Below are 26,572 nucleotides of genomic sequence, written 5' to 3'. Positions count from 1 at the left end.
CAACTTTATATCTCACATCGATATGTTGCTTGTGATAACATTTTAAAGATTACGTTTTCTCCACTCGATTAACGTCTCCACTAAATTGCCGTTGAGCCGTTCGTTGGCGAGTTGGGCAGGGTTTTGCTCCCTTTTTTCTCTTCACCTACTCTTTGCTTTGGCCCTTTGCCCATTAATTTAATTCGAGGTTGTCTGCCGCTTTTCTCTTACCAAACTGTGGAAAATAACAGACACACACTATGGCTGGTGTTGATACCAGCGAGATCCGTCAATGGAGATCGATAGTAACACTCATCGCCTTTGTGGTTGCTAGTACGTCTCATCACTCACAACATACAACGAAGGATCACTAACACTTGTGCAAATAGATATCCTTGTTCTCTGGCCCTTTCACATCCCTGTCTACGTCCCCAAATCTGTTGTGGACGTGACATGGCGATTCTTCGTCCACCTTCGCATCATACCAGCGAGCACGCATCATGCCATTCTCAACAATAAAGAGCGTTGCACAAAACACTTTGTGCGATTTAATTTCCCTGTCAATTTTATTACTGCGCCATTGATTGCCGATTTGTTTCTCTTGGCCATTTCTGCAATTGGTCGCAAAGAAGTACACGATGGCACTGTCGGCGCAAACCACATCCATCCTCTCGACATCATGGCCTTTTTCATCACTCTGGCTTACATTGCCATCTCTATCGATGCATCCGGTGTCATTCGATGGCTAGCTTTCAAGGTCTTGTCGTGGGGTGGCAAGGTCGGACACCGACTCTTCTTCTACCTCTACGCGTTCTTCTTCCTGCTTGGAAGTTTTATCGGAAACGATCCCATTATTCTTTCTGGAACGGCTTTCCTCGCCTACATGACTCGAGTTTCGAAAAATATCACCAGTCCAAGAGCTTGGATATTTACCCAGTTCGCCATCGCCAATATCGCTTCTGCCATTCTTGTCTCATCCAACCCCACCAATCTTGTCCTCGCTGGCGCATTCAACATCAAGTTTATTGTCTACACCGCCAATATGATTGTCCCGGTTGTTGTCACAGCCATAGTCCTCTTCCCGTTCCTTCTTTACGTCGTTTTTGCCGATGAAAAGCTCATCCCCTCCGAGATCGAGATGCACACCCTTCCTCAAGCAGCGCGAGAAAAAGAACCAGTCAACCCAAATATCCCCTACGTGCAGCACCAAGCCGAAGAAACCGCCGAATCTGGCGAGGGACGACAAGAAATGTCTTTGTCACTGGCCTACATCATGAATCCTTTCCTCGACCGCAAAGGCGCAGCATTTGGCGCGCTAATCATGTCTGCTACCCTCATCACCGTTTTGGCAATTAATGCTGCAAGCACAGGTACTGGCGAGTACCCCGTCTTTTGGGTCACTGTTCCCGCAGCATTTGTCATGTTTTGCTGGGATATGGGATCCGGCTGGGTTCATCGAGAAGAGACACGTCAGACAGCCGCCAAGTATAAGAAGGAGATGGAAAACGCACGAGCAGAAAGAGTTCTTGAACGATCGGTGCTTTCGAAGGATGAATCGGATCCCAAGCTGGATGTCACATCCGGTGCTTCTGATACTGGCCATGGCGCAGCTGCGAACGATGAGCAAACAGAAGGCATTGCACTGAAGAATCTGCCAGACACCAACGATCACGCCAACTCGCAATTCGAAATTCCAAAGCTGGTGGTATCGAACACTGCAGGAAACAGCCCTATCATTATATCAGGATCAGAGCCGCAATCACCAGCACAAAAGTCCAACTCTTCCCCAGGCGACGAGGACACTCTCCATGCTCAAAATATGTCAGCATTGCCCTCTGCGCAGATGGATACTGAGAAACTCGAAGCTGGTAATTTCCACCAAGTATCAAAACAACCAATTGATCGACCCAACTTGGTATCAAAGTCACGAGAGGCATATGAGTGGCTCCAAGAGACCTTTCCAACCGTCATGGCCGTGGCAGCCCATCTTCCATTCGCCTTGGTACCATTTGCGTTTGCCATGTTTGTCCTCGTCCAAGCGCTAGTAAGCACGGGCTGGGTCAACGTTTTTGCATGGGGATGGTATCACTGGTCCAAGAGGACAGGTACTATCGGAAGTATCGGTGGAATGGCCTTTCTCTCAGTCGTTTTATCCAACGTAAGTTGCCTTTTCCAAACATATGTCTGGCATAATTCTAACAAACTCAAGTTCTCTGGTACCAACATCGGAACCACGATTCTTCTATCACGTATCATCCAAGCCTGGAAAGAAATAAACTGTGCAGTCGACACCAGTCTCATTACTGACCGAACATACTGGGCTACGATTTACAGCATGGCTCTTGGCGTCAACTACGGTGCGTTCAGCACGGCGTTTAGCGCATCGCTAGCTGGCCTTCTTTGGAGGGATATCCTTGCTCGTAAGCATATCCATGTCAAAAGCCATGAGTTTGCACGAGTGAACTTTCCTATTATTGCTATTTCGATGGCGGTTGGCTGTTTGGTTTTGGTGGGAGAAGTGTATATCGTGAGGGATAATTCTCCGTATGCATCTCGAGAAACAGCTTGTCCCAATAATTAAAAAGGCGCGTTGATAGATAGATCCTAATAGACTGTACATATTTGATGGCCTGGTTCTGGCCAAAAGATACTTTGATGTGCCTGTGAAGTAGGATAACAAGTACGAATGTGTTACTCATTCGATCTTGGTAGAGATATGAGCTTAACAGTAAGTATCAATACTGCAACAATATAGGATAACAAGTATAAGTCAGACTTGCATGATTGTATGGTGTATTTGAAAGTAGCACCGTCTTGTGCTAGCTGTTTCACATGACTGACGGATTGCTTTTGCTATAAACCCCAGTGGGTAGCAGACAAGTTAACCCCCGAAGTCTTAGGATATAAAAATAAGTAGTCTAAGAAGCATAGTCTAAGTGACATAAGCTGCCCTAATAATTTCATCTCTTATGCTCATAGCGGTTCATATCTCTGATACCCTGACGACACCGTCTGGTTGCAAAATAACTACACTAACCTATACAAATCCGGGAATGACATGTTCAGCCGTGTTTCCGCCGTTCTTATGACCTCGAAATGGGCCGTGCCCTCGTCTCTTATCTCGTGTGTGGATAGAATGGATGGCATGTCGGAACCTGTTTAGGACAAAATCTACTAAAATCGCGCATAGTGTTGTTGTACAGCTTGAATCATCTTTACGGGTTTCGATCATTGGTTTGTTTCGTATACAACATTCCCACACCGTCATGAACACATGGCAAAAGTACGAAGCTATATAAAAACTAAACAAAAGGTCTTTAACAAAAAGACAACCTAGTTCCGAACAAGCAATGCCGTCCCATGTGCCGCTAGCAACGGATAAGGAATGATCTGCAGGGGTATCCGCATTATGGAATCAAAGCTGGCCATTACGCTTATCGTAACCGCCCTCTGCGCCAATAGAACGAAAGATAATCTCCCTTTTAAATGATTCACATGACAGTCCTGCCCAATAGTCCTCCTGATAAGAGCAGCGGATAGATCCTTGTCCCCAGACCTCGAATGCCGCAGTCCCGACGCAACTGCCTGTAAGGGCCTTAGCAATGCCGAACTCCGGACATAGTCGGCGGTAGCATCCGTTATTGGTAGGTCCCTAAACGGAGCAGACTACCTAATAGTAACTAGATGTTTTATGCAAGGCTGTCAGGGTCCCTTTGTCCAAGCTGCGGTGGAGGCTGATCTGCCACGAGGAGCCAAGCAGATGCCAAGGACGGGAGGCTGCATTGACAGATCAAGCCAAGACATTGAAACCGGCAGATGTTGACCAGCTCAATGGTCCCAGACATATCAAAAAGATCATCTCTTCTTGGAAGGTGATACGGCTAATAGAAGCCGATTGAAGTGGGAGCCATATCGATGAAGCATCACGCAATCAAGATACGACAAAGTCATCACGATCTTGGATGATCAGCATAATGTCGATCATGTATATAGAAGCCATTGATACCGTCTCATCCAACACTCTCATCATCATCATCATCAGCATCATCCGCCTTCTCTCTTCTCACTACTCTACATCTCCAGTATCATTATCACAATGCCTTCTCTCAACGCCCTCCTCAGTGCCTCATTGGCCTTTGCATCCATCGCCCTCGGCGCCCCCGCCATTCAGGACAAGCACTTCTCCGTCGAACAAGTCAAGAACCCTCAGTTCGTGAAGAACGGTCCTCTTGCTCTCGCCCACGTCTACGCCAAGTACGGCGTCCCTCTCCCCAAGGGTCTCGAGAAGGCTGTCCAAAAAGTCAAGTCCTCTCACACCAAGCGTCAGAACGGCAGCGGTTCAGTCATCACCACTCCTCAAGATGAGGATATCGAGTGGTTGACCCCTGTGCAGATCGGTACCCCTGCCCAGACGCTCAACCTGGACTTTGATACTGGTTCTTCTGACCTTTGGGTGTTCAGCACCGAGACCTCTGGTAGCAGTGGACACGACGAGTATAACCCTGCCAAGAGCAGCACTTCCAAGAAGCTCTCTGGTGCTACTTGGTCCATCAGCTACGGTGATGGAAGCACCTCTTCCGGAGACGTTTACAAGGACAAGGTCTCTGTTGGAGGCCTCGTTGTCAGCTCCCAGGCTGTAGAGTCTGCCCAGCGTGTCTCTGACCAGTTTGAGCAAGAGACTGGTCTCGACGGCCTCCTCGGTCTCGGATTCAGCTCCATCAACACCGTCACACCCACCCAGCAGAAGACCTTCTTCGATAACGCTGCCTCCAGCCTCCAGTCCGCTGTCTTCACCGCCAACCTGAAGCACCAGAAGCCCGGAACCTACAACTTTGGCTTCATCGACAGCTCTTCTTACACCGGCAAGATTGGCTACGCTCCCGTTGATTCGTCTCAGGGATTCTGGGAGTTCACCTCCACCGGATACGCCGTCGGCTCAGCTACTGTCAACAGAAGCCCCATCACTGGTATTGCCGATACCGGTACCACCCTCCTTCTTCTCCCTTCCGCTGTCAACTCAGCCTACTACTCCAAGGTCAGTGGCGCCCGCTACAGCTCTTCTTACGGCGGTTACGTCTTCAGCTGCTCTGCTACGCTGCCCAACTTCAGCTTCGCTGTTGGTGGTGTGACCATTACCATCCCCGGTTCTTACATCAACTACGCTCCTGTCCAGGACGGATCTTCCACCTGCCTCGGTGGTATCCAGCCCAGTGAGGATATTGGCATCAACATCTTTGGTGATATTGCTCTGAAGGCTGCCTTTGTTGTCTTTGACGGTGGCAACCAGCAGGTCGGCTGGGCCAAGAAGACCCTGTAAGCGTCTCTGGAATAGCAATTTGTTATGTTTCTTCTGTATATACATTTATCCTGTCTATAAGTCGAATTACTCTATCTATATATGATACTTTTATATAACCGAAGAAATCTTGGACCACTAGTGACGTGATACGATCTGCAGATGAAATACTTGATCTGTCCCTGTAATTAGTATCTTGTAATCATCACATGATGATCACCACCAACTGGATTACTGAAAGCGATAAAAATTAATTTTCTGGGTAATTAAAGGATGAAATAGATTGCATGCCTTGTGTATGCCCAGGTCATTGAAATATCCCTGTTAATGGAGGAGTCTCCAGGGTAAGGAGTCACTAGTAAGCTTACTTGAAATGCCCAAGGATGGAACTTTGCGTTGCCATTCGAGAGAATGTGAAATATTTCAGCAGGTCTTTTGGCAGCCTTCCTTCTACTCTGAGAACTCTTCTAAGATGAGTCACATCGGACTAAGGCCGATCATCTTAGTCACAACTACCAAGACCAATGACATCTGGCACTGTTGCGTTTGTCCAGCTCTCAATGGAAGGATTGTGCTTGCTTGTCGTAAAAAATGTGATTGGACTTGCATCGACTATCGAGGTGTGGTCTTGACTGCCAAGGACCTTTCCGCCAACCGTGGAGGAAACGTTGAAAGTCTAGACTCTTGAAGAGAAACCGGCTTGCAGCAATACAGGCCTCCATGCTGATCTTGTCTGCTTCCAAGAATAGAGGCTAGCTGACAGACGATAGACCGGTTTCCAATGCGTGACTGCGCAGAGGGAATTTGCCATTGTCGAAACAACCAATAGCAGACTCAGGTTGAGACTTTGAAGTGATTGGTGTGCATTCCTATGGCTTTATGGTTCTAGTGAATTCTGTAGCATGATATTGTATCCTAGGGCCAAAGCCTGACAAGGTCGACGAGAGAAAAGTGGCCCTGATGAAGTGCATTGGATCCTGCCTTTTCAAGTACGAAGATATGAAAATTGTGAACCTTTCGTAATGGCTTGTTGGTGGGCACTAGAGAGATTGGCCTCCCAACTCAGCATATAGAAATAAAGAACCTAAGAAGCCTAGTCTAAGTAGCATAAGCTGACCTACTAGTTTCGTCTCTTATGCTCCCATCGGCCAATTACTCTGATACCCCGAGGATACAATATCTTCAGGCGTTTGTATCCGTATTCTAGTGTCTTTCTAGTTAGGTGGTTGGCCTCAAAGACAAAGCGGACATGTTCGTGCAGCCCAGTAGCTCCCTGTCACCAAGACGCCACAGCACCTGCATATCAAATAGTAAGCACAAAAGATTCCAATGAGAATGTGAGAAAGCTTAACGGCGAGATTTAACGTTGTAGTGGGCTGATCCCAGGCTGGAAACGGCATAGTCGTCAAGACATCATCGTCCCAAAGCGGTATAGGTGAGATGCAGTGTTCAGCTGAGGACCCCTGGTTTCTTCCAAAAACAGAGAAATCACAAAATCTATTTGTTACTCCGCCTTGGTTCACACTTAAGGGACAGTTGTGGCGTGCTCGGCTCGCGCCGTTTGCGCCGTCTGACTTAGAGCATTAGGCATAGTCATTGAGTATACCGTCTAGCTCCACAGACCAAAGTCCCTACCCACGACACATACATTCTTCGCAATTCAGGTTGTGAGCAACGCTCTAGTACTAACTGGTCTCCTCAGCTTGCCACTTTCACGATGCATCCTGGATGATCATAGCGTAGGGGTTTTGTCGGGCGCTTAGAGCCAATTCCAAGGTGTCAAGGAAGGCCAGGAAGTCACGATGCTACCGGGACGAACGGACTCATGCCGATATGTGATATATGTGATTGAACATTCTACTGGCATCGTAGTGAGTATGTGATAGCTGAATTCAGCCGTCGACAGAGGCCCGAATGCCAGCTGAAAGTGAGACATGAATCTTCAGCGACGGCGAATCCTTCACTCTAGCCATGTTGGGATCACTTCACCAGGACCTAAACGCTCAGTTGCGAAAGATGTGATGAATTTTCAGCTTTCGTTGAGTTTTCCTCGGACTTGTTCGTATTGCTTTCTGAAAAGTGCGAAAAAGAGGCAATGCGTACGCTCCAGATGATCAAGAAAATGTATATAAACCCCAAGTCTCCTCAGCTTTAGAAACCAGAACCATCAACAAACACTTCAGACTCATTCACAACTACCAACAACTTTCAAACTCTTTTCATCACTCCAAATTTCTCAAAATGGCTTCCGCTATGACCTTCCCCCAGCAGCAGCAGCAGAGCCTGCCCATCCAGACCACCAACTCTGGCGCCTCTGTTGACAACAACCTCCTCGCTGCCTTGGCCCAGTACGTCACTACTGGTGCTCACGCTCGCAGCACCACCGAGCAGGAGATCCAGGACCTCGCTCAAGATGCCATCTCCAAGCCCGGCGGCCGTGCTCACCTTGAAGCTCTGATTAGCTACGACTGCCCTGATCACCAGGTCTGGAAGAACCAGGCTTCTGCTGATGGTACCATCACCATCACCAAGACCAACCTCACCGTCAGCCTCGGAGTTAGCACTCTTGAGCTGAACTTTGAGGCTAGTGGTGCGGGTTTCTTTGTGCCCTACAGTGGCTCTCTCAACGTGTGAGTATAAACCTATAGCACTAGGTGAAAGAGTCAACGATACTGACGCACTGTCTCTTAGTGGCACTCTCTTCTACAACGAGTTTGCTCAGCTCGCCCCCGGCAATGCCACCTTCAAGCTCTACGTGTCTGGAGTAAGTAAATGATGTCAACATCACTGCTCGGACAAGCTAACTAGCTCTAGCTCGATTTCTATGTCAGCATCTACCGCAACCAGGTCTACATTGGCAATTTCCACTTCACCAACATCACCTTTGTCTTCCCCCCTGGTGGTGTCAACCTGAACGGCAAGATCATCTAAATGTTCTATGGGAAATGTCAAGGGCCGCGTTGATCGCCATGGCTCAGTGGACTGGAAGTAATCTTTACTTCAACTGTTTTTCTTTGTCATCTTGTTTCTTGTTAGCTATGTCACTCGTTAATTTACAATCTATGTTTCCCGGGAATATTGAACATTGCATCTTAGCCTCCGTTTGCCAGTAGAACCATAAAGCTGGCTGTATAAAAAACTATAGACACTAATGATACAGAATCCGTCCCGATTCACATTGTGCTATTTGTTTACAGATTCATTATTCCTAAAAATAATGATACAGAATCCGGCCCGATTCACATGGTGCTATTTGTTGAGAGATTCATTATTCCTAGGAACAATAGTAATACAGAATCTGGCCGGATTCACATTGTGCTATTTGTTGAAAAATAGATCCGTAATTGCTAGGAATATTAAATATTACATGTAACTCTCTGTTTTCTTGACTATAAAGACAGCTGTATAAAAACTTAAAGGTATTTCAATTATACAGATCTGGCCTGCATATTTTGCTTCAAGTTGTACCAGCCATCAAATAGGATCTGGCCTGATTCACATTGTGCTATGTGTTGAGAATTAGATGTATACCTACTACGTAGGTCAATCATAAACCTTTTAATTAAAGCGTTCTTGATTGTGATGTTGCTGCAGCTTGGCAGTACCTCCCTAGGTATGTGCGTACTGTAGCTACTGTGATCACGAATGTACCTAGCTATGTGGCTGCGTCTGTTGCCGTGGAGGCGAACCGAATAAAAAACAGGGACTGAAAAACAATCAGACGAAAATACTGATGAGTTTTAGGCTATATATGCACCTTGGCTAGTCTCATATACTCACTATATAAGTACTATTTCCTACTTAACCTCCAGGCATAGTCAACGTAGGTATGGACTTTCTTTGCCTTTTTGACTCTCCAAAAGGTACTGAGTCCATCGCGAAAAGCACTCTCGTAAAAGTGAGGAATATCGTAGATATTATCCTCTACGAACTGAATTGCCCACCAATGAATAGGTGCTCGTTCAGGTGGCGATAACAGGTTTCGTCCTTCCCAGAATGTTTGCCATTCTGTAGATCGTCGTCTCTGGCGCTCACGCAAGCATGTAAGCGGATAGCGGCGCACTACTTCTGTCTGTTGCTGGTCAATATCCTCAGGGGACGGGAAGTGCTCATAAAGTGGTATTGGGTATAATCTCCAATTGTCACAAAGTACCCATGCTCGCTGCCGGTATATTTGTAACTGTATTGGGGTCTGGAGCTCTTCTTCGGACATGTATCCGAAATCGCCACTGACTGAGTCATCGTCCGAGTCATTGTCATCCTCCTGCGTATCGTCTATCTGGCTAAGATGATCAACAAGTAAGTTGTCTGTGTGTGCAAAAAGCTTTGACAGGTAAACAGGTCGATGTGCGAGCAAGTTTCGCCTGTTATCGTAGTAGAAAGTCTTGAGTGGGGCAACAACTTCGAGTGAGATAGAGTACAACCAGCTGAGAAGATAATCGGGATTTTGAGAGGTTTGACGCGTTTGTATAAGTACGTGGGCAAGAAGATCCATTCCGTGGCATGACAACCACCATGAGACGCACGGGCAATGTTTGGGTAGGTATATATCGTCGAAATGGGCATGAGCAGAGAAATATAAATTGTCAGGAAACAGTAACGGTTTGACCATTGCTGTTGTGGCGACAAAAGAGGTGGCTCCGTATTTCTTCCCCAGTTGTGCAAAGATGGCCCCATAGGAAGCTTCGACATAGCCGTAGACACAAAGGACGGCCTCGTGGACCCATGGATCAAGTTCTTTGAGCAGGTCTCTAGCATTTTCGCGATAGTACTTTGCATCCATGGAAGCCTTCAGTCGCGGATCGTAGATCTTGGTTATTACCTCAAACTTGAAGAAAGCTCTAAAAAGACGATATTTCTCAGATAACGTCAAGTCGTCAAGGGTTACTCTGTTGTTGAGTGTTTTGCTGAACGTGATATTAGGCAGAGAGCGGTATGCTTCGGTCGGGGATGGAGATGTTGCTTTTGTCATGTAGTCCTCGATAAAGAAGCTGGTGCGCACGAAGAGGCGATGTAGCTTGGTAATGTCGGCGTTTGTTTCGAATGTAGGTAGACTTTTGACGAGCCATCTATCAAAGAGAAACAATGTCTCTTCTCTATTTCCCATTGACTCGTTAAATCGAATAATTGCCATGGCATCCTGGATCAGGTCCTGGATCAGGTCCTGGTTGTTATTGTCAACTTGAGCCAAACTTGATACAAACCCTTTGAGAAGAGCAGGTTTGGAAACAACGCACTGGTTCCACATTGCTGGGGATGCTTGTGTGAGTCGCCAAAGAGTCGTGTGGGAGTGGATGTGGCTCATAATTTCGAGCCGAACCTCGGGGGGTAGTTGTTGAAAGGGATCCATTTTGGCTGTGTATGATGTCGAAATGTGGGAAGAAAGAGAGGAGTGGGTGGGATCGCTTCTCGTATTTATATATTTTGGATTTTGACTTTCTAATGATTTTAGCCTTTTTACGTGATAGTGACTCATAACACTAGATTCAACTCTCTGCTTGGAGGAAAAACCTAGATAGTGTATCATGACCATAGCGTCCTCTTGCTTCTTATACTTTTATTTTGTTTTGTTTTTCATTCAGCGCCCCCAGTACTTTCACCTTATTTTAAAGTTGAACAATTTGTATCGTGGCAATTTATTTCTAGGTATGTATATTTACATAACTGATATAATAGTTGCTTAGCAGTATATGTGATGACAATCGCTTCCATCGAGACATCATATATTGGGTACGCGTTGCCATTCATCAAAGTAGGCGAGCGCCAATCCAATTGTTTACTTCTTCCCAACTCAGCACAATATGCTCCTTATTTCTATCCAAAGCGAGGTCATAGTAGCCGCAAGTGCCCAGTCTACATACAAAATGCAAGCCACCAGGGATTTCACTATTCCAACCTGCTGCTTGAAGCTTGCTGGACTTGCCACACTGGCATGGTGGGTTACTCGGAATGTTGCCTCTTGTATCTGCGAAACAAAGAAACTTTGGACAGTTTGGACACTTGTAGTATGGGCGATAGGCGTTTCCGTTGGTGTTTGACGGTGAAGTGATGTGGCGTTTGCTAGGACTCTTGCATTGAAAACAGGGTGGTGGGAACTCTGGTGCAGGAGCGAGGGTTATGTCGTTCCAAGGCGAAGAAATCTATTCGAAGATGACATATTAGCTCTGCGGATGAACCCTTTGGTGTCTGGTGACACTAGACTCTCATACCATAATTGGTTAACAGCAAGTTAAACTAAACAGAACTGAATAAGGCGGATGTTGGTTTGGATCGCCCGTTGCAAAGATATGGATCTGAGTAGGCTGAGCGCATGTGGGCACCGTCCTATCTATATGTCACAAGTGTGACGGACAGTGTACATGGAATTTACAATTACATATGGTGTCACAGCATATGTTCAATTAACTCCTCCCATGCAATATTCTCTACTCCGCTTTCAGTCGCTCAATGTCGATCGCTGTACTACCTCCCTCCTGGCACATTCATCTGATTAGCTGCTGATATCGCCCATCATCCGAAGTGGCTTGCATTTCCTGCATCAAGTGCTTACCTCTCTACACACACACAATGACACCTGATCTGCTGGAGGTGGGGCATAACACAGATGCTTACTTATGCGACGTGGATGCTCCTGGATGGCTGCACTTGCATCAGGCTGAGGCGAAGACATTTTCGGGGCTTGTCCTCTAATAACATGCCACACTGGCCCTGGAATCATGGGAATGTTTGGGATAATCCCTTTGAGAGTCTGTACTTTGTTGTAAGAGATACCCTTATTCGTGGATAGTAAACCGGCTAGACGCTACGCTGTAGGGTGAAAATCATAAGCAGCCTAAGAGGTCTAATCTAAGCAGCATAAACTCACCTACTAATTTCGTCTCTTATGATTCCAACGATCAATTTTCTGGCAACATCAGGCTTCACTGACAGATGGATAAATGACAGCCTGCGTCAAGACAGATGCATAGTCGCCAAGGGGGAAGCCTAGGCGCAATCTTCTGTGGCTGCATAGTCAGGACATGACGAAATGTCAATGGTACCTCATCCCTAGTCCCAATATGAACATTTCTGGTACGATCTACATGGACCAGTATTCTGTTTACATGTTGGGAAGATAAACGCATAAGCGAGGGTGGGATATCTGCATGCAGCGCCTCAGTAACATGATGTGACATTACCCCGCCCTCCTGCAACCAACAATCACAGTCCAAGTCCATTTCATACACCAACAATGAAGGACGATATTTTGGCAATGCGTCAAACCACAGGCTGTGCAGATCAAAGTCAAGACCCGAGTGTCGATGCTGCCTCTGGACACTCCCTCGGACAACCCTTGTCTCTCCATGATCCGCTCAGTGAAGACCATGACTGCACGCGACTTTTAAGAATCGAAGCAGCCAGCGATGGCGACCCCATCATCTGTACCATGTCTGAGATTGCTTTTGGTAACAAGCCAAAGTTTGACGCCCTTTCTTACATGTGGGGGAATGGTGAAGCTGAGCAAAAGATTACGATCAACGGACACGACTTCAGCGTTCGACAAAATCTTTGGGACGCTTTGCATTACCTTCGCAAGCACTGTCCGGACACCAGTTACTGGATCGATGCAATATGTATCAATCAAACGATATCGATGAGCGAAACAAACAGGTTCGGATCATGCACCACATCTACTTCAGGGCTCAGACCGTGGTTGTATGGCTGGGTCAAGGTTATTCAAGGCATGAGGCACAAGTGCCTCACCTGCGATGGTTTTGTCATATGAACGCTCGAATTGACGAGACGACACCAGAATCGGCACCAGAACCAACCCAGACTGGTAGTTCTGTTCGCGATTTGGCAATAGAGCTCTGCAATGATGCCTATTGGAAGCGTCTTTGGATAATCCAGGAAATTGTATTAGCCAGGGAAATTAAAGTCTGCTTTGGAAACTGTGCGATAGAATGGAGACATTTCACACAGTTTCTCGTGACTAATGGCCTCGGATCAGAGGGACCCATGAAGTTGGAGAGGCAGAGGCAGGACAAGTATACTGGTTCAAACACCTTACTTCATCTCCTGCGAACTCATCGGGAAGCTGAGTGTCAAGACAGAAAGGACAAGGTATATGGCCTGTTGGGAATGGCCTCCGATGATCGCGGTTTTGTTATAGACTATAACAAGTCGCTCTTCGAGATTTGGACCGACGTTATGGAATTCATGAATCGGCACAATTTGTTTTCTAATCAGGACATCATATGTGTTGGATACCTCGTCAAGTTTCTGCTTATGGGGGCAGAATGCGATCCATTGCAGCAGGTCCTACGAACATATGCACCTGGGGATCGAATTGACACAATAATCACAAACACGGACTCCATCAGAGCATTCCAATTAACAGGAGCAATACTAGGTTGTGTTACTCATGTTGGTCCACAGCCCCAAGAAATAATTGGAAAATTGGAAGAGGTTGATTCGTGGGTGCAGCGAGTTCAAGCGAACTATAAGGATGACCTGGGCAATGCTCATAAAGAAAGCGATTGTCTTATTTCTACGATCTTAGACCTGGACGATGAAACCTTGTCAAGGAAATGCTTCGACTGCAGGAGTACTATACAAGGGGGTGTGGGAAGCAACTTGGGCGAGATGCAGGCAATAAAGTGGGCTAAAGAATTTCAACGAAGTGCTCAGGAAGTCTCCAAAAACCATGGCCCAAGTATAGCACAGGCTTCCACCAGTAGCCCTCGTCTTTTCCAAATGGCTGTTCGAGGCAGGACACCGTGGAGAATTGGTCTCTCGTCTAGCGATCTACAGGTTGGAGATCTCATCTGTTGGCTTCAGTTTCCACGAAGGGCTGTAGTAGTCCGACCATACGGTGATAAGCCACCGTGGAAATTACAGGTGGTAGGTACGGCAGTCATCACTACAGACATAAGAGAGACGACACTGGGTCATTCGCAACGCCAGGGCTGGAATGATGGTTTTACGAAATTAACTATATTCTTGGATGCAAGAACAATCTTTGTTCTCCTGGCTGATTAAGGCATTACCGGTTGCTTTAGATGCTCTTTAGTGGGGTTTTAGAAGTGGCACCCTAAAGTCATTGTCTGCAACTGGTCACTCCAATGTTGAGACAGATTGTTAAGACAGTAGTAGCATGAATACGAGACGTTCAATACATATACTATAACAAGTCAATCTTCGAATTTGGACAGTTTTATTGACATACGTTGTACCTCAACTGCTACTTCCCGCCACACCGGTCGCCCCTTTCAAGTCGTACGCCTCTCTCAGTGGCCTCAGGGTACCAGACACAATTGGCCGCTGGAAGCATAAGAGACGAAATTAGTAGATTAGCTTATGCTACTTAGACCATACTCTTTAGGCTATTTATTTTTATAACCTAAGACTTAGGAGGTTAACCTTTCTGCTAACCAGTAGCCATGGCATGTCGATCGTCTTGTCACCTCATTTGCACTACCATTCCTTCTTGATCCTCCTACTCGGTTCTAGCCCGCTTTGGATCAGGCTCTTCAACCTCGTCACCCTCGACATCAGCGGAGCGCTTATTAGTAGGTGTCCTGAACTCCTCCCCAGATTCTTCAACCTGCCCACCCTCATGAGCCTGAGGCTCGTCGTTGGGTGTCTGAAACTCCTCGCCAGAGTCTTCAACTTGTTCACCCTCCTGATCAGCCAGGGGCTCATTAGCAGGGGCGTCAACACCATCCGCGGGCTGTTCTTGCATGTAGGCAATATCAGCCGCATGATCCATTCCATCATCATCACTATCCAGCTGAAGCGTGTCGTTCAAGATATGTGAGGGCATTGGAGTCATGATGCTCAAAAAAGTGTAATTGAAGATGGAAACCCTATCAACAGGTGTCGTTCAAGGTTCTAGGTGCGAGCGACTGGAACCTCGACCTCTTAGAAGGTTTTGTTCGACGAGTGCCAAGTTCGTCCTCATCCTCCTCCAGCGTTAGTTCGCTGTCTTCTTCATCATCGACATCACCCTCATCCCTGATCAAAGCAGATGACTTCTCTGACTTTCGGTCGGTCATGTGCTTTCGCAACTTCTTGTGCCTAGACTTGGTCTTGTCGTCGTTTTTGAGTTTCCCATTAACAACCCGAAAGGCTGAAATCAGGAGGGGGGCGAAGAACGCCTTGAGTCGACCAGCGTCAGAAAGAAGCTCCTGGGTGAAATCAACAGTTTTGTCGTTGATGATTTCAAAACATCCAAGTGTCAAAAGATGCATGTTATCAAGCCAAAACTTTTTGTCCACATCCTCGGTCTGGAGGACAATCTTGGCAATAATAGAGAAAACATGACCAAGGAATTTGACGGACTTGCCATGGCGGTCAAAGTTATGACCGAACATGTCCCGGAGGACAATCCAAGAATACCGGTTGAACGGCTGTGTCATATGGGTCTTGATTATTTCGTAGATGAGAATCTCGCGAAGCTCATCCTGGATCCAATCCGCCAAACTGATCTCAGCTGACAACTGAGGAGCCCACTTGCTAATGGCCAACCTCTCGATGTTGTCGTGGTACGAGTTCTTGATCTTTAGGAAAATCCACTCGACCTTGTGCTGTTGACCAATCCAAATGAGCCGACCACAGCATTGCCAATTCATCTTCATGTTTAGGTGCCAGTTGATGAAAATGCCAGTAAAACAACAGTGGTGCATGTTGACACCCACGCTCATCGTGTTCATGTTGGTGACAAAAACCTGCGCACCAGAGTATGGATCGTTCCAATCATGAATGTTGGCATCCTTGACCGACTGCTTATTCTCTGGACGAATGGTTCTGCAGTCGAAACCAGCCACTCGAATAACATTGACTGCAACCCTACATAAAGTTGGCGTTGGCGTTTATTGTCGGTAACGCGGTCAAAAAGAAGTTCGAGAACTCTGCTGAGAATGGGGGTTTCATGACAAACCCATCGAAGCATGGCGGCCCGGTCAGAAGGCGCAAGAGCTGCTTCGTCTTTGCGTGTCATGTTGTAGAGCCACGTTAGCCCACCATTTGGATCTTTGGAAATCAGTCTTTGAACATGGTCCACACCAACAATCACATCATGCTGTGCAGCCTCGTTCTTCTTCATCCGTTCCAATTCCGACCTTGTCTTCGGTTCGCTTGGGTCAAGAAGAGATTGCACACGGAGCTCAATATCCTTCTTAGAACCAGGAATCTTTTGATTGGCTGGGTCCAGGATAATCGTATTGCGCCAATCAAAAGTGGTAAGAACACCTTGGCGGTGAACACCGAAGTTCAATGTGGCTTCAGAACTAGTGCCTTCGATTGCCTGGGAGGCCATAGCCATCGTGTTCTCAGGAATAGCCCCATCATCATTGGCAGGCTTGAAAAGCCTCTTGGCCAAATCAAACCCTTCAGACATGACTTGACGTCGCAGCTGTTTGCCAAAGGTATGCTCCTCTACCACGATGGTCGGTGGAAGCAAGTCAATGCCTGGGTATGTCATGGATCCATCAGGCAGCCTCAGTGGTGTTCGCATTGTTCGTCGGATGTGCATATACTCAAAAATAGGTCTGACAACCCAAGCAGCAAGATTTGAACCCCAGTGGTGCTTCATTCCTGCAGCTTTGTAAATCTCCGGGTGTAGCATCCAAAGACGACTCTTCTCATTCTGCCAGAAGGGTAAAAGCGCTTTTGCTGACGTGTTGTTGGCAATGAAATCTGGATGGAGGATGCCCTTGGTAATCTGACACCTGATCTCGTTATTCTCGATCAGGGGGTCATAGTCCTCATGGTAGAGGCCGGGAAGGTACCCAAATCTGCCAATTGCAGGATTCCACTTGATTCCGAGAGCCTTCCGCATCAGGATAAGCGGAGAGATCAGGTCGCGCAGTGAGTTGGAAAGTGGAGTTCCTGAAGTCCACAAGAGAATCCCCCATTGGAACTTGCGGAGGAGGTTATTGTATGACCCATCAGCCTTCTTCACGACTTGTGCTTCGTCACAAAGTACGAATTGGAAAGAAATGTCCTTGATGCCCTCTTATGTGCGCTTGTACCACACAATATTTCCATCGGCAATCTTGGGATCATCGACAACGACAATATCGTCGATGTTCACTTGTCCTCGCGAGTAGACTAGCACCTTTCTCCAGCGTGCCAATGCCATGTCGTTGTTATCAAACTCGTCGTCGTCATCAGACTTTTCGCCTCCTGAATCCTCGTCGTCCTTCTTCTTCTGAGCTTTGTCCTTCTTCTTCTGTAAAGAAGGAGGGACCTTCTCAGGCTTAAAAGTGAATAAGGTCTCCTGTTTCTTGATGAATCGCGCCGGTAACGTGGTATAAGACGTGATAACAAGTGTTTTCCCCGTCTTCGGGCTGTGAGGGTCCAACTTGTCAAGTAGAGGAATCAGTTCACCAAGACCGATAACCTTAGCATCTTTGTCGATTAAGGTGGAGCGAATACCATAGAAAACAACCAGATTGAAGTCTGGAAAATTTTCCTTGGCCTCGAGGTATGTCTGGGGCAGTGAATTGACAGGACAGATGATAAGAGATGGTCATCACGGTAGATCTGAGAGACATGTCACTAGGCCATTCGCGACGCCAGGTTGGATAAAGGTTTTATCGAAACTTACTATATTTATAAATGCAAGAGCAATTTTATTCCCTTATATAATTTAGGCAATATCATTCAGTTACTTTAGATGCTCTTTAGTGTAGTGTTATAGTATAAGGCCAGAATCATGCGTCATATATTGGGACAAAACAGGTGCAATAGCTGACATTGACAAGGATAACTAAAGAAGTAGAAAAGGTCTAGATATAAGGAAAAAGGTCCTTCTTTATACATCATTGAGGTCATTCACACACGATCTGCCTAGGTAGGTGATCCGAAGTTTGTCTTGGTGTTTGTCGTCTGTTTGGACAAGCCACCCTGATTGGTGCGTTATTTGTTAGCATGTCAGACGTGATACCCTAAAGTTATCATTTGTAACTGGTCACGTTAATGTTAAGACAGATTGTTACGACCGTAACACGAATCAGAGAACTTTAATGCAATCAGGGGCCTTAATCGTGTTATAATATTGTATCGATTTAGTTTGATCCACAAAGCCATGTATATACATGTAGCGGACAGCAGATTGCGTGAGTACAGAGTCAATCCAATACATCCATAACTCAAACACGGGCAGCAATCCACTCAGCAGCAGCAGGAGCATCTTGCTGGTACTGGCTGTGCGCGGGGGTAACAATGATGCCACCGTCGCAAATGTTGTCTCCAGCGCGACAGAAGATGCGAGTGCGAGAAGAAGGAATGGTGCCGAAAGCCTGCTTCTGCTTGGGGTCTCCAAAGGTGACAGCTAGACATCATGTTAGCGAAGGGTCACAATTGGGAGTTACAGGTACTGACCAGCAGTGACTCGGTTGGTCACGGAAGCGGACAGCATGCCGGCAGCGTTGTGCACGAGTTGGGCACCCTGGCTGTAGCCGCTGATGATGATCTTGGTGCTAGGACACTGGGTAGCGGCCTGGGTTGTGTTAGTAAGCAGACTTCAAGCCTCTCTCTTCTTCTTTAGACATACCCGAGAGATCAGGTTAGCCATGGTCCTGCTGCCAGCAGCGTCACCTCCAGCGAGATATCCAGCGATATTCGCGGCGTAGGCAACGCCCTGCACAGCCAAGTTGTTCAAGCCAATACGGGAGGCGAGGTTGTTAAACAAGACGGGCCCGACGGCAGCTGGGTCTCCAACGTTACCAGCTTGGGTGGTGCCTCGAGCGTAAATCATGGTGACGGGACGGCAGGGCGTTCCGTCAGTCAGCTGGTTGTAGGTGCTGGAACTGAACTGCCGAGCCTGGAGAGAGTTGGCCTCGGAGGTTTCGCCATTCATGTGGGCTTCGAAGTAAGCTTCGAGCTCAGCAAGAGGGAAGTCATCATCAATCTCCAAAGCCTTGACCTTGGTGTTATCTGAGACGGGGGCAGCATAGGCAATGGCCGCAAGGGCAACGAGGACTTGGGTGGGCTTCATGATAGATGAGCGGTATTTGAACGAGTGGTTTATAAACGAATGGTGTTTGAACGAATGAAGTGGGCCTGTCTTGTATTGGCTTGGTGATCAAAATCAATCATCAGGAGGATGAATCCATCTTCTTATACTTTTTCTCTTAGTACCATTACCAAACTACTGTCCAAGAGTGTTGAGAAGACTTTGCAACATCACCTGCCGATTTGTACAGTAATCACACACATTATCAGATAACCTTCTCTTTCTAGGGTCGTAATCCGTTCTTGCAGCATAACTTACATCTGCAACACGATCACGAGTCCGCAATGCAGGTCACGATGCAACACACGTGGACGCAAGTCTTGGTCCTGAGCTGTACCATGAAACCCCTCTTCTAGGAAACTCAATTCATATAGGAAGCCGGGTATCTGTCTGCCAGGGGTCTGTTACTTCGATCGTAGCATAGTTCCAGATTCGAGTGTGGACCTGCTTAATTGAGGCACAATCTCGCCAGGGGTAAGAGACTAACCAAGTTTAAATCTGCCCTCCCCGCATACGCCAAGATACGATTCCTGTTACCTGCCTCTTTGAGTAATTATGATCCGGCATTTACGATATGATTCTCGGAGTGTCATCTTCCTTTCCCCAGATCATGAAAAATCCCCGAAGTAAGACCAGGACACCACTATCTACTTTATATAGTTGATACATATGGGAACATTAAGACGTTAGGTCAAATAGTTGCTGGCAAAGAAAGGTCTATGGAATTTTACTGTTTCCCTTATGAACCCTATCGGGGTATCATGTCTACCATCTCAATACGTGAGTAGCATTCCCATTCCAGGTACCAGAAGCATTGGAATTTGATCAGATATACATGCATCGCAAATTAACCGCTGTGGTTTCTGCGACTGCAAACAGTGAACAGCATATGTTACCCTTACTGGCAGGTATCAACACTGGTGCATTTGACATAGGAATTGAAATCTTAGTCTAGAAATAGTAGTCATCACAAGAAAACCTGGCCGCTAGAGGCATAAGAGATGAAATCATTAGGTCGGTTTATGCTATTTAGATGATACTCTTAGGCATGGCCCGAGAAACTTCCTGACAAAGCCCCCAAAACCTCCAAATGTAACCCTGTTTCAGCTAGGGGCAGGTGGGTTGAAAAGAAGCCAGTAATGATTTGATAACTGATGATAATTTTAGATCAGTTTTAGTGCATCTATAGTCTAAGAGATTATTAGTATTTCCGTCTCGTCTTCTTTCGGTCCTTGCGCTTATTCGACTCACCTAGGATAATGCGACATAATTGTCGGAATAATTCGATATTTGTTTCGTGCATGCCTGACTAGGACTTGTATGCGTTGTAGAGTTGTTCAACGAAATGATCCCATGGGTCAAGGTTTTGTGTTGTTCGTGGGGGAATTTCGCCCCAAGTTGACTTCTCTGCTTTTCGTGCTTGATAGTACGCAGCGTCCGAAACATTGATGGTGGGGATGGTGTCGGGGGAGTCGATGGCATCGGGAGAGTTCTTGTAATCGTCTTGTGGCTCGGTTTGAAGAATAGACGCGTCGTAGCCATGATGTACTGGGGCGGATAGATGATTGACTTGGAGCTATTGACAAGAAGGGGGAACAAAGGACAAATTAGGTCGCTTTACCCTTTAAAATCTCGAGATGAAACAGCCAGTTGTGAATGCTGATATTTTTTGCAGGTGGTTCTTGGTCGAGGATTATATGATACGATTGTAAGAACGTTTCGATGTTCGTTCCGTGCATGTCCGACTAAGACTTATACGCGTTGTAGAGTTGTGTAATGTGAAGAAGACGAGGTCGGATTGAGATTTGTGTGATACGGAGACAGTAGCCTGATGTGCTGCTGACTAACATTTATGCAAATGGCAAAGACAAGATAAAGTCGCGATGGGGATAAAATATTAATTCAAGAAGATACTGACGAGGATGGAGGATAGTGAATGATGAAGAATCAAGCACTGACACGACCACATTAATCGCTGGGCAGGTTAAATTAGCCCCAAATGAAGTGTTCCTTCCGGCTTTTGGCCATCGGTCCTTCCTTCTTTGAAGCTATCAAGACAACGACTACAGCTACAACTAGTCATGTCCTCACCAAACGAAATAATACGTGCAGAGAGACAAGAAAAACCATCGTGTTATAGGCGTGAATGGTCAGAGATAATCCAGTTGGTAAAGATAACTACTAAACCCTAAGAATACCAAGATAAATAACCTAAGAGCATGGTCTAAACAGCATAAGCCAATTCAAATATTTCGTCCCTTATGCCATGTTCGTATACCCAGCATCTTCTGTTTGCAAAAACAGGCATTACTCAATGCTCGGGTACTTGAAAAAAGAACCAATTACTGATGAGCCTGCGATTGTGAGCATGATGACGAGTGTTGCCAAACCCAAAGGTAAAAGGAAAATGACAAGGGTGAAGGGTTATCCGATCCCACATCTCGCTTGAGGCCCTCGTCAACAAGGGCAAGCAGCAGTCCATCAGCTGTCACGTAGTTTTATACAGAAAGCCGACGATGTACAGCCACGCCAGAGCCCCTTTATTTGATGCGCAATGGAACATCCATTTTCATGCTATTCGAACGATCATTGCGACAAAGTTTCTCAGCTGGCTGGTGGCAAGCAGTGTTCAAGCGCGCACGTCTGCAATAACCAAAAAGATGATATCTACGATGGCCCTGCTAATCCAATGATCATCCTCACTCGGGACTCAGGTCATCAAAATTTAGGAACAAGGGTAAAAAAAGAAGGTATAATGGCGGAATTAAACCACCTACAATGGACGAACAGGGAATCGAACCCTGGACCACTCCCAGATTATTCGGATGAATTATGCTAAGGGAGTATTATACCACTAAACCATTCGCCCGATTTTTGATGTGTTGCAGTGGCGCAAACAAGCTCCATGTCGCTGTCTGCGTCCAACTCGTAGCTTGCAGGACACGCTCGACGAGAACAGAATTATTCTCAAAGTCGATGCAAGGTGAAGACAAGCAAGTTTAAGTAGACATGATGACGCATGTTCAAGTTACCTACTTTTACTATTCAAGGATATGATTAACAACAATTTTGTGATATACGAAATGCGTTTCAAGAATGAGTAAGTCTTAGGAGAGGTCATGATTGCAGTGAAGGTTATTCTACAATCACATGCCTCAATCCAATGCACTTATTACGAGGCAGCCTTAGCTTGAACCTGTTAAATACATAATACTACACAAGACCGAGCAAGTCTTGCGGTGTTAGAGTCGTGGAGGGTGTTAAAATTGCAGTGAATGATATTGCTCATGAGACTGAAATGTCTTTGAATTAATACCTTATCACGTGGCAGCTTACATGTCAGCGTACTGGGTACTACGCAAGACTGAGCAAGTCTTGGGAGAGGTTATAATTGCAGTGAAGGTGAGGCCACCCAACTCGCTCAGCTCTGTGAAGAAATATAATATGTTAATCATTAAGTGATTGTGGTATCTATGCGCAAATATACAACTCTATAAGTAAGGTATCGACGAAAGCCGCTATTGTTCCAACATTATGGTCCACCTGTCTGATATCACTAAGTTGATGAGACTTTACAGAAACATCATTCTTGCCCCATCCCAACGGTTGTAGCTCAATGGCCTTTGCTGTGGGTTGTCCAGGCTGATGAGACTCAATCTCATACGGTGGCTCAGTCGCCGTGTCGTGGCTCCACGACGGCGACAAGTCAGTCCGAGGCTCAGGTTTTCTTGATTCAACCTGAACAGTCACCTCTTGGAACACCACGATTCCACCATTCAAGAATGACTGCTGGTATCCCGAGTAATGGCGCTCTGGAGGGGGTTGGACTTGGATGTGTACTGTCTCTGGCACTTGAGTGCCGTCATCAGTGCCTCCAGGAGGACACAAGTTGACTGTTGACGATGATCGTCCAGAGTCTTTTGATTCAGCTCTGGATCTCGTCACCATAACCTCAGTCTTCTTGCCCTTGGACTCTGTTGTTGTTACAGCACTCCTTAATCGGCGGATTGTTGAGACAGGTCCAGAGGTGAGCTTGTTGTTTGCCCGACTCGCAGGCAAGTTCAAAGGATCAAACTGATCGTGAAGGACTCTTATGAATTCTTGACGAGACTGCGCCAGCGTTTGTCTCATCTTGAAAAAGCTGAGCGGCACCCATTGGCAGTTGGGGCTGGTGGAAAAGACGGGAGATGCGATTTTGAGCCGCAATGCCATAATCACCGTTTCGTCCACTTGATCGCCGTCGATGCCGAATGGAAGTCGCACCATGGACGTCGTCAGCACCGCATCTTGGAAGTTTGGTTCATCCACCAACTTTCGGAGTGAATGAATAGCATTGGAGAGGTTCTTGGCGAAGGCTTCCTCATCAGGAGACCGCGGTGTGGCACCTCTTGTCCTTAACCGTTGGAGGATTTCGGGAACCGGTAAGCCAGCAATCCTTTCCAAAAGCCCTACATGGGCTTTCTCAATAGCTGGCGTAGGTAAAGCAATTGAGGGAAGCAAGTGTCGAGCATCCTTTCGGGCCAGGACTTGGGGCTTGTTGACTCCCGTATCCTGGATGGCAAAGAAGCTCAGATGAACCCCAGACTTGATTTTAACTTGTTGATCGGCAAAGTTCTTCATATCGCGTAACTTTGTCTTGAACTCTGTAGACTGAATCTGCTGATGGAACCTCGAATTATTGCTTACTTGACCAGGGTCGACAAAGCGATATCCAGCTGAAACAAGTCTTTGCATCTCATCGTCTGATGTAAGGCGGCGGACCAGGAACATCAGCGCACCTCTTCCATCTATCTCTTCGAGTCCGACTTCTTTCTCTATGTTGTGATTCTCAGATCCACCCTTGGTGCTTGCGTCGCTCGATTCACCGCCGGCGGTTCCGTACTTCTCGAGTGCTTGGAGGTATGCTTGATTGGATGCTGTTTCCTTGGGTAGGACCTCGTCCCATAGCATACCGACGTTGATAAGAGGTTCGTTGAGTTGGTCGCTGAGCTCGGCGGCGGCGACACAGAATAGTTCGCGGAAGATGACATCGTATCCTTCGATAAGCTTTCCGTCGTCGGTGATAAGTTGGATACCCTTCTTGGCATCTTTGTGGCGGCTCTTGTGTGGTAGTTGTTCGAGATGTCGTCTCATTCCATTGATTAGTCCAGAAACACCGAGCCAATTCCTTGAGGCCTGGAACATCCAATGGAACTGAGTGTGTGAAGTGTTGAACCTTTCCTTCTTGTTCTAATTGAGAGTCAGTATGTCGAGCGATATGGAAGTAAATTCTGCCATAGTCTTACCTCGCCAATGAAGAAATCGGTGACAACAGTACTGGGAAAGGCTCCGTTAGAATCGATGAGTAAACGGCCGTTCTTATCAAATACGATAGCGCCCAGTTCGATTTGTTGAGCACGGCGAGCGGCTTGCTTGAGGGTTCGGGCTCGAAGAATAGCTGATCCAGCAATGATGATACAAGCACCGAAGGACTGTCCGAGTTAGTTGACTGGCGGGTGGATGATTGTTGACAGTCTTACCAAGCAAATGACTGCTACTACTGTTGCAGTCCGTGAACTTTCCTGCATTCTTCGAAGTCGAACAAGCCGGTACTCAGTGCCAACAGATGCACACCAATGCATACTTGATACCGCACCAGCCAGTACAAAAGCAGATATCGTTCGCTTCCACCAAGTACCACCCGATAGTGATTGCAAGATAAAGAACATTGCCAAAGCGGCAGTACTAGCAACGACGGCGATTATAGCAGCCCCGACGATGTAAATCTTGTTGTAGATGCATTCGTAGTTTCTGATTGAAGCGTTACCCAGGTAGTGCATGCCGCAGATGGCGGAACCACATAGGATGCCGGCTGTGATGACTCTCCACCAAGCAATTCCATTCGAGATTCCGATGGCGTAGAAAGCGGCGAGAAGGAATAAGACCGGCATGCAGAAGGAGAGGACGGTGATACCGACGGAATAGTCGACTTGCATCTCGGCCTCCCCTTGGCCAAGGGTGAGGGCTTGGTTTCCGATGAAATGCTATATTGGAGATGAGTACGAGAACACGGCATTGCGAATTAATGTCTTACCATTGACCAAATGGATATACCACCCATCGTTATCGAAGAGGCCACGAGGACCAAGCTGAAGCATGTATTAGCAGGTCGTTATGCAAAGATCTACGTCTTGTTTCATGAGGTCATGTCGCATACTGATTTGAAATACCGTTGAACCATGATCTCCGATTGATCAATTCCAGCGTTGAAGCAGCGCCCACGAGACTGATGAGATAGCTGAGGGCGACATATCCCGCGTTGTACTCCTTGGGGACGACATGGCCCCGATACGATTCGAGGAGACCATCAATAGGCATTTTTTCAAGACGCAAATGCAGATCAGGAAGAAGAAGAAGGTCATGCCAAGGATATATATTGGACCAGATTAGTATTTTTGGCAAGACGACCAAGGAATGAAGATCGGCCCCAGAGGCGTTAGAGGCGTTGGGAAGGATGATCGACTAAGCGATATTCGTAGTGGAACTGGGGATCAGACCCCGGATGCGTTAGTGGCGCAAAAAATAGTTGAACAGACCGTCGGCAGGCACGGATGCCTTTTAGTAGCGAGTCTTTCAGTCCCTGGCTAGGGATGTCTGGGTCTGGCCCCATGGGATTTAAGCTTTGCAGGCGACGCAGTGGAATGCAGGGATGAGGCTAGACAGAGAAATTGCGTCGGACCAGGTTCGTGGCGCGAGCTATAGCTATCTGGAACAACATGTTCCGTAACAGCCACGGAGTCAACGGGTAACTCTTTCGTCTTTTGCGCGGCTCCCAGATCAAGATACCTAGCTTGAACCCTTAGTCAAGTTGAGTTGTAGATTCAAGTGACTGTGTGGAGGACGATGACATTGTTTGGCGCCACACTTGTTGCTAGTAAAACCACCGTCAAGAAAAAGCAACCTTGTAAGGCTGGTCAGTGGATGGCATAGCGTGCATAGGTGCCATCTTCGGGTTGAAACTAAGAGCACGACCCCGAGTTTCAAGGCCGCCCACAGGTAATTACTCTCAAAGGGGAATTCAATTCATCGGGAATTTATTATCGACGGGACGAAGGATAGAGAAGTGGATGGTTTTTAAGTCATAGTGCGACGGAGCTTGAAGAAACAGTCTGTGTTCTGCTGTCAACTTGTCGTCTTTGCTGAGAGTAGGGCTTCAGCTAATGTAACCTGACACACTCATTTCATTACTTGACTCCTACTCACGAGTCACGCACGACTCATTGTCCCCGTGCTTAGCCGTATTGTTTCTCTGCCCT

The 26,572-nt window shown here is 46.8% G+C and overlaps 7 protein-coding genes across 7 annotated transcripts, besides 1 other annotated feature; 4 read left to right on the top strand and 3 right to left on the bottom strand.

Moving 5' to 3' along the window:
- Positions 1-239: 239 nt before the first annotated feature.
- On the top strand, positions 240-2,560 carry FPSE_04398 (uncharacterized protein; the record flags this gene model as incomplete). Its single annotated transcript, XM_009257516.1, has 3 exons — positions 240-312; positions 369-2,137; positions 2,189-2,560. 3 exons carry the CDS (start codon positions 240-242, stop codon positions 2,558-2,560), a joined length of 2,214 nt encoding a protein of 737 aa, XP_009255791.1.
- Positions 2,561-4,002: 1,442 nt separating this feature from the next.
- Positions 4,003-4,028: a microsatellite.
- Positions 4,029-4,075: 47 nt separating this feature from the next.
- On the top strand, positions 4,076-5,296 carry FPSE_04397 (uncharacterized protein; the record flags this gene model as incomplete). Its single annotated transcript, XM_009257515.1, has 1 exon — positions 4,076-5,296. One exon carries the CDS (start codon positions 4,076-4,078, stop codon positions 5,294-5,296), a length of 1,221 nt encoding a protein of 406 aa, XP_009255790.1.
- A 2,220-nt stretch (positions 5,297-7,516) lies between these two features.
- FPSE_04396 (uncharacterized protein) lies at positions 7,517-8,206 on the top strand (the record flags this gene model as incomplete). The annotated part of the gene is made up of 3 exons (XM_009257514.1): positions 7,517-7,905; positions 7,967-8,039; positions 8,090-8,206. 3 exons carry the CDS (start codon positions 7,517-7,519, stop codon positions 8,204-8,206), a joined length of 579 nt encoding a protein of 192 aa, XP_009255789.1.
- An 859-nt stretch (positions 8,207-9,065) lies between these two features.
- FPSE_04395 (uncharacterized protein) lies at positions 9,066-10,625 on the bottom strand (the record flags this gene model as incomplete). The annotated part of the gene is made up of 1 exon (XM_009257513.1): positions 9,066-10,625. One exon carries the CDS (start codon positions 10,623-10,625, stop codon positions 9,066-9,068), a length of 1,560 nt encoding a protein of 519 aa, XP_009255788.1.
- Positions 10,626-12,506: 1,881 nt separating this feature from the next.
- FPSE_04394 (uncharacterized protein) lies at positions 12,507-13,040 on the top strand (the record flags this gene model as incomplete). Its single annotated transcript, XM_009257512.1, has 1 exon — positions 12,507-13,040. One exon carries the CDS (start codon positions 12,507-12,509, stop codon positions 13,038-13,040), a length of 534 nt encoding a protein of 177 aa, XP_009255787.1.
- Positions 13,041-14,753: 1,713 nt separating this feature from the next.
- FPSE_04393 (uncharacterized protein) lies at positions 14,754-15,089 on the bottom strand (the record flags this gene model as incomplete). Its single annotated transcript, XM_009257511.1, has 1 exon — positions 14,754-15,089. One exon carries the CDS (start codon positions 15,087-15,089, stop codon positions 14,754-14,756), a length of 336 nt encoding a protein of 111 aa, XP_009255786.1.
- A 7,659-nt stretch (positions 15,090-22,748) lies between these two features.
- Positions 22,749-25,634, bottom strand: FPSE_04392 (uncharacterized protein; the record flags this gene model as incomplete). Its single annotated transcript, XM_009257510.1, has 5 exons — positions 22,749-24,506; positions 24,563-24,748; positions 24,797-25,300; positions 25,351-25,405; positions 25,474-25,634. The coding sequence occupies 5 exons, from the start codon at positions 25,632-25,634 to the stop codon at positions 22,749-22,751; spliced, it is 2,664 nt and encodes an 887-aa protein (XP_009255785.1).
- Between the last annotated feature and the right edge of the window lie 938 nt (positions 25,635-26,572).

Source organism: Fusarium pseudograminearum, chromosome 4 (genome assembly GCF_000303195.2).
Source record: "Fusarium pseudograminearum CS3096 chromosome 4, whole genome shotgun sequence".
NCBI lineage: Eukaryota > Fungi > Ascomycota > Sordariomycetes > Hypocreales > Nectriaceae > Fusarium > Fusarium pseudograminearum.
The sequence above is the reverse complement of the archived record's forward strand: the minus strand, read 5'-3'. Positions and strand labels throughout refer to the sequence as shown.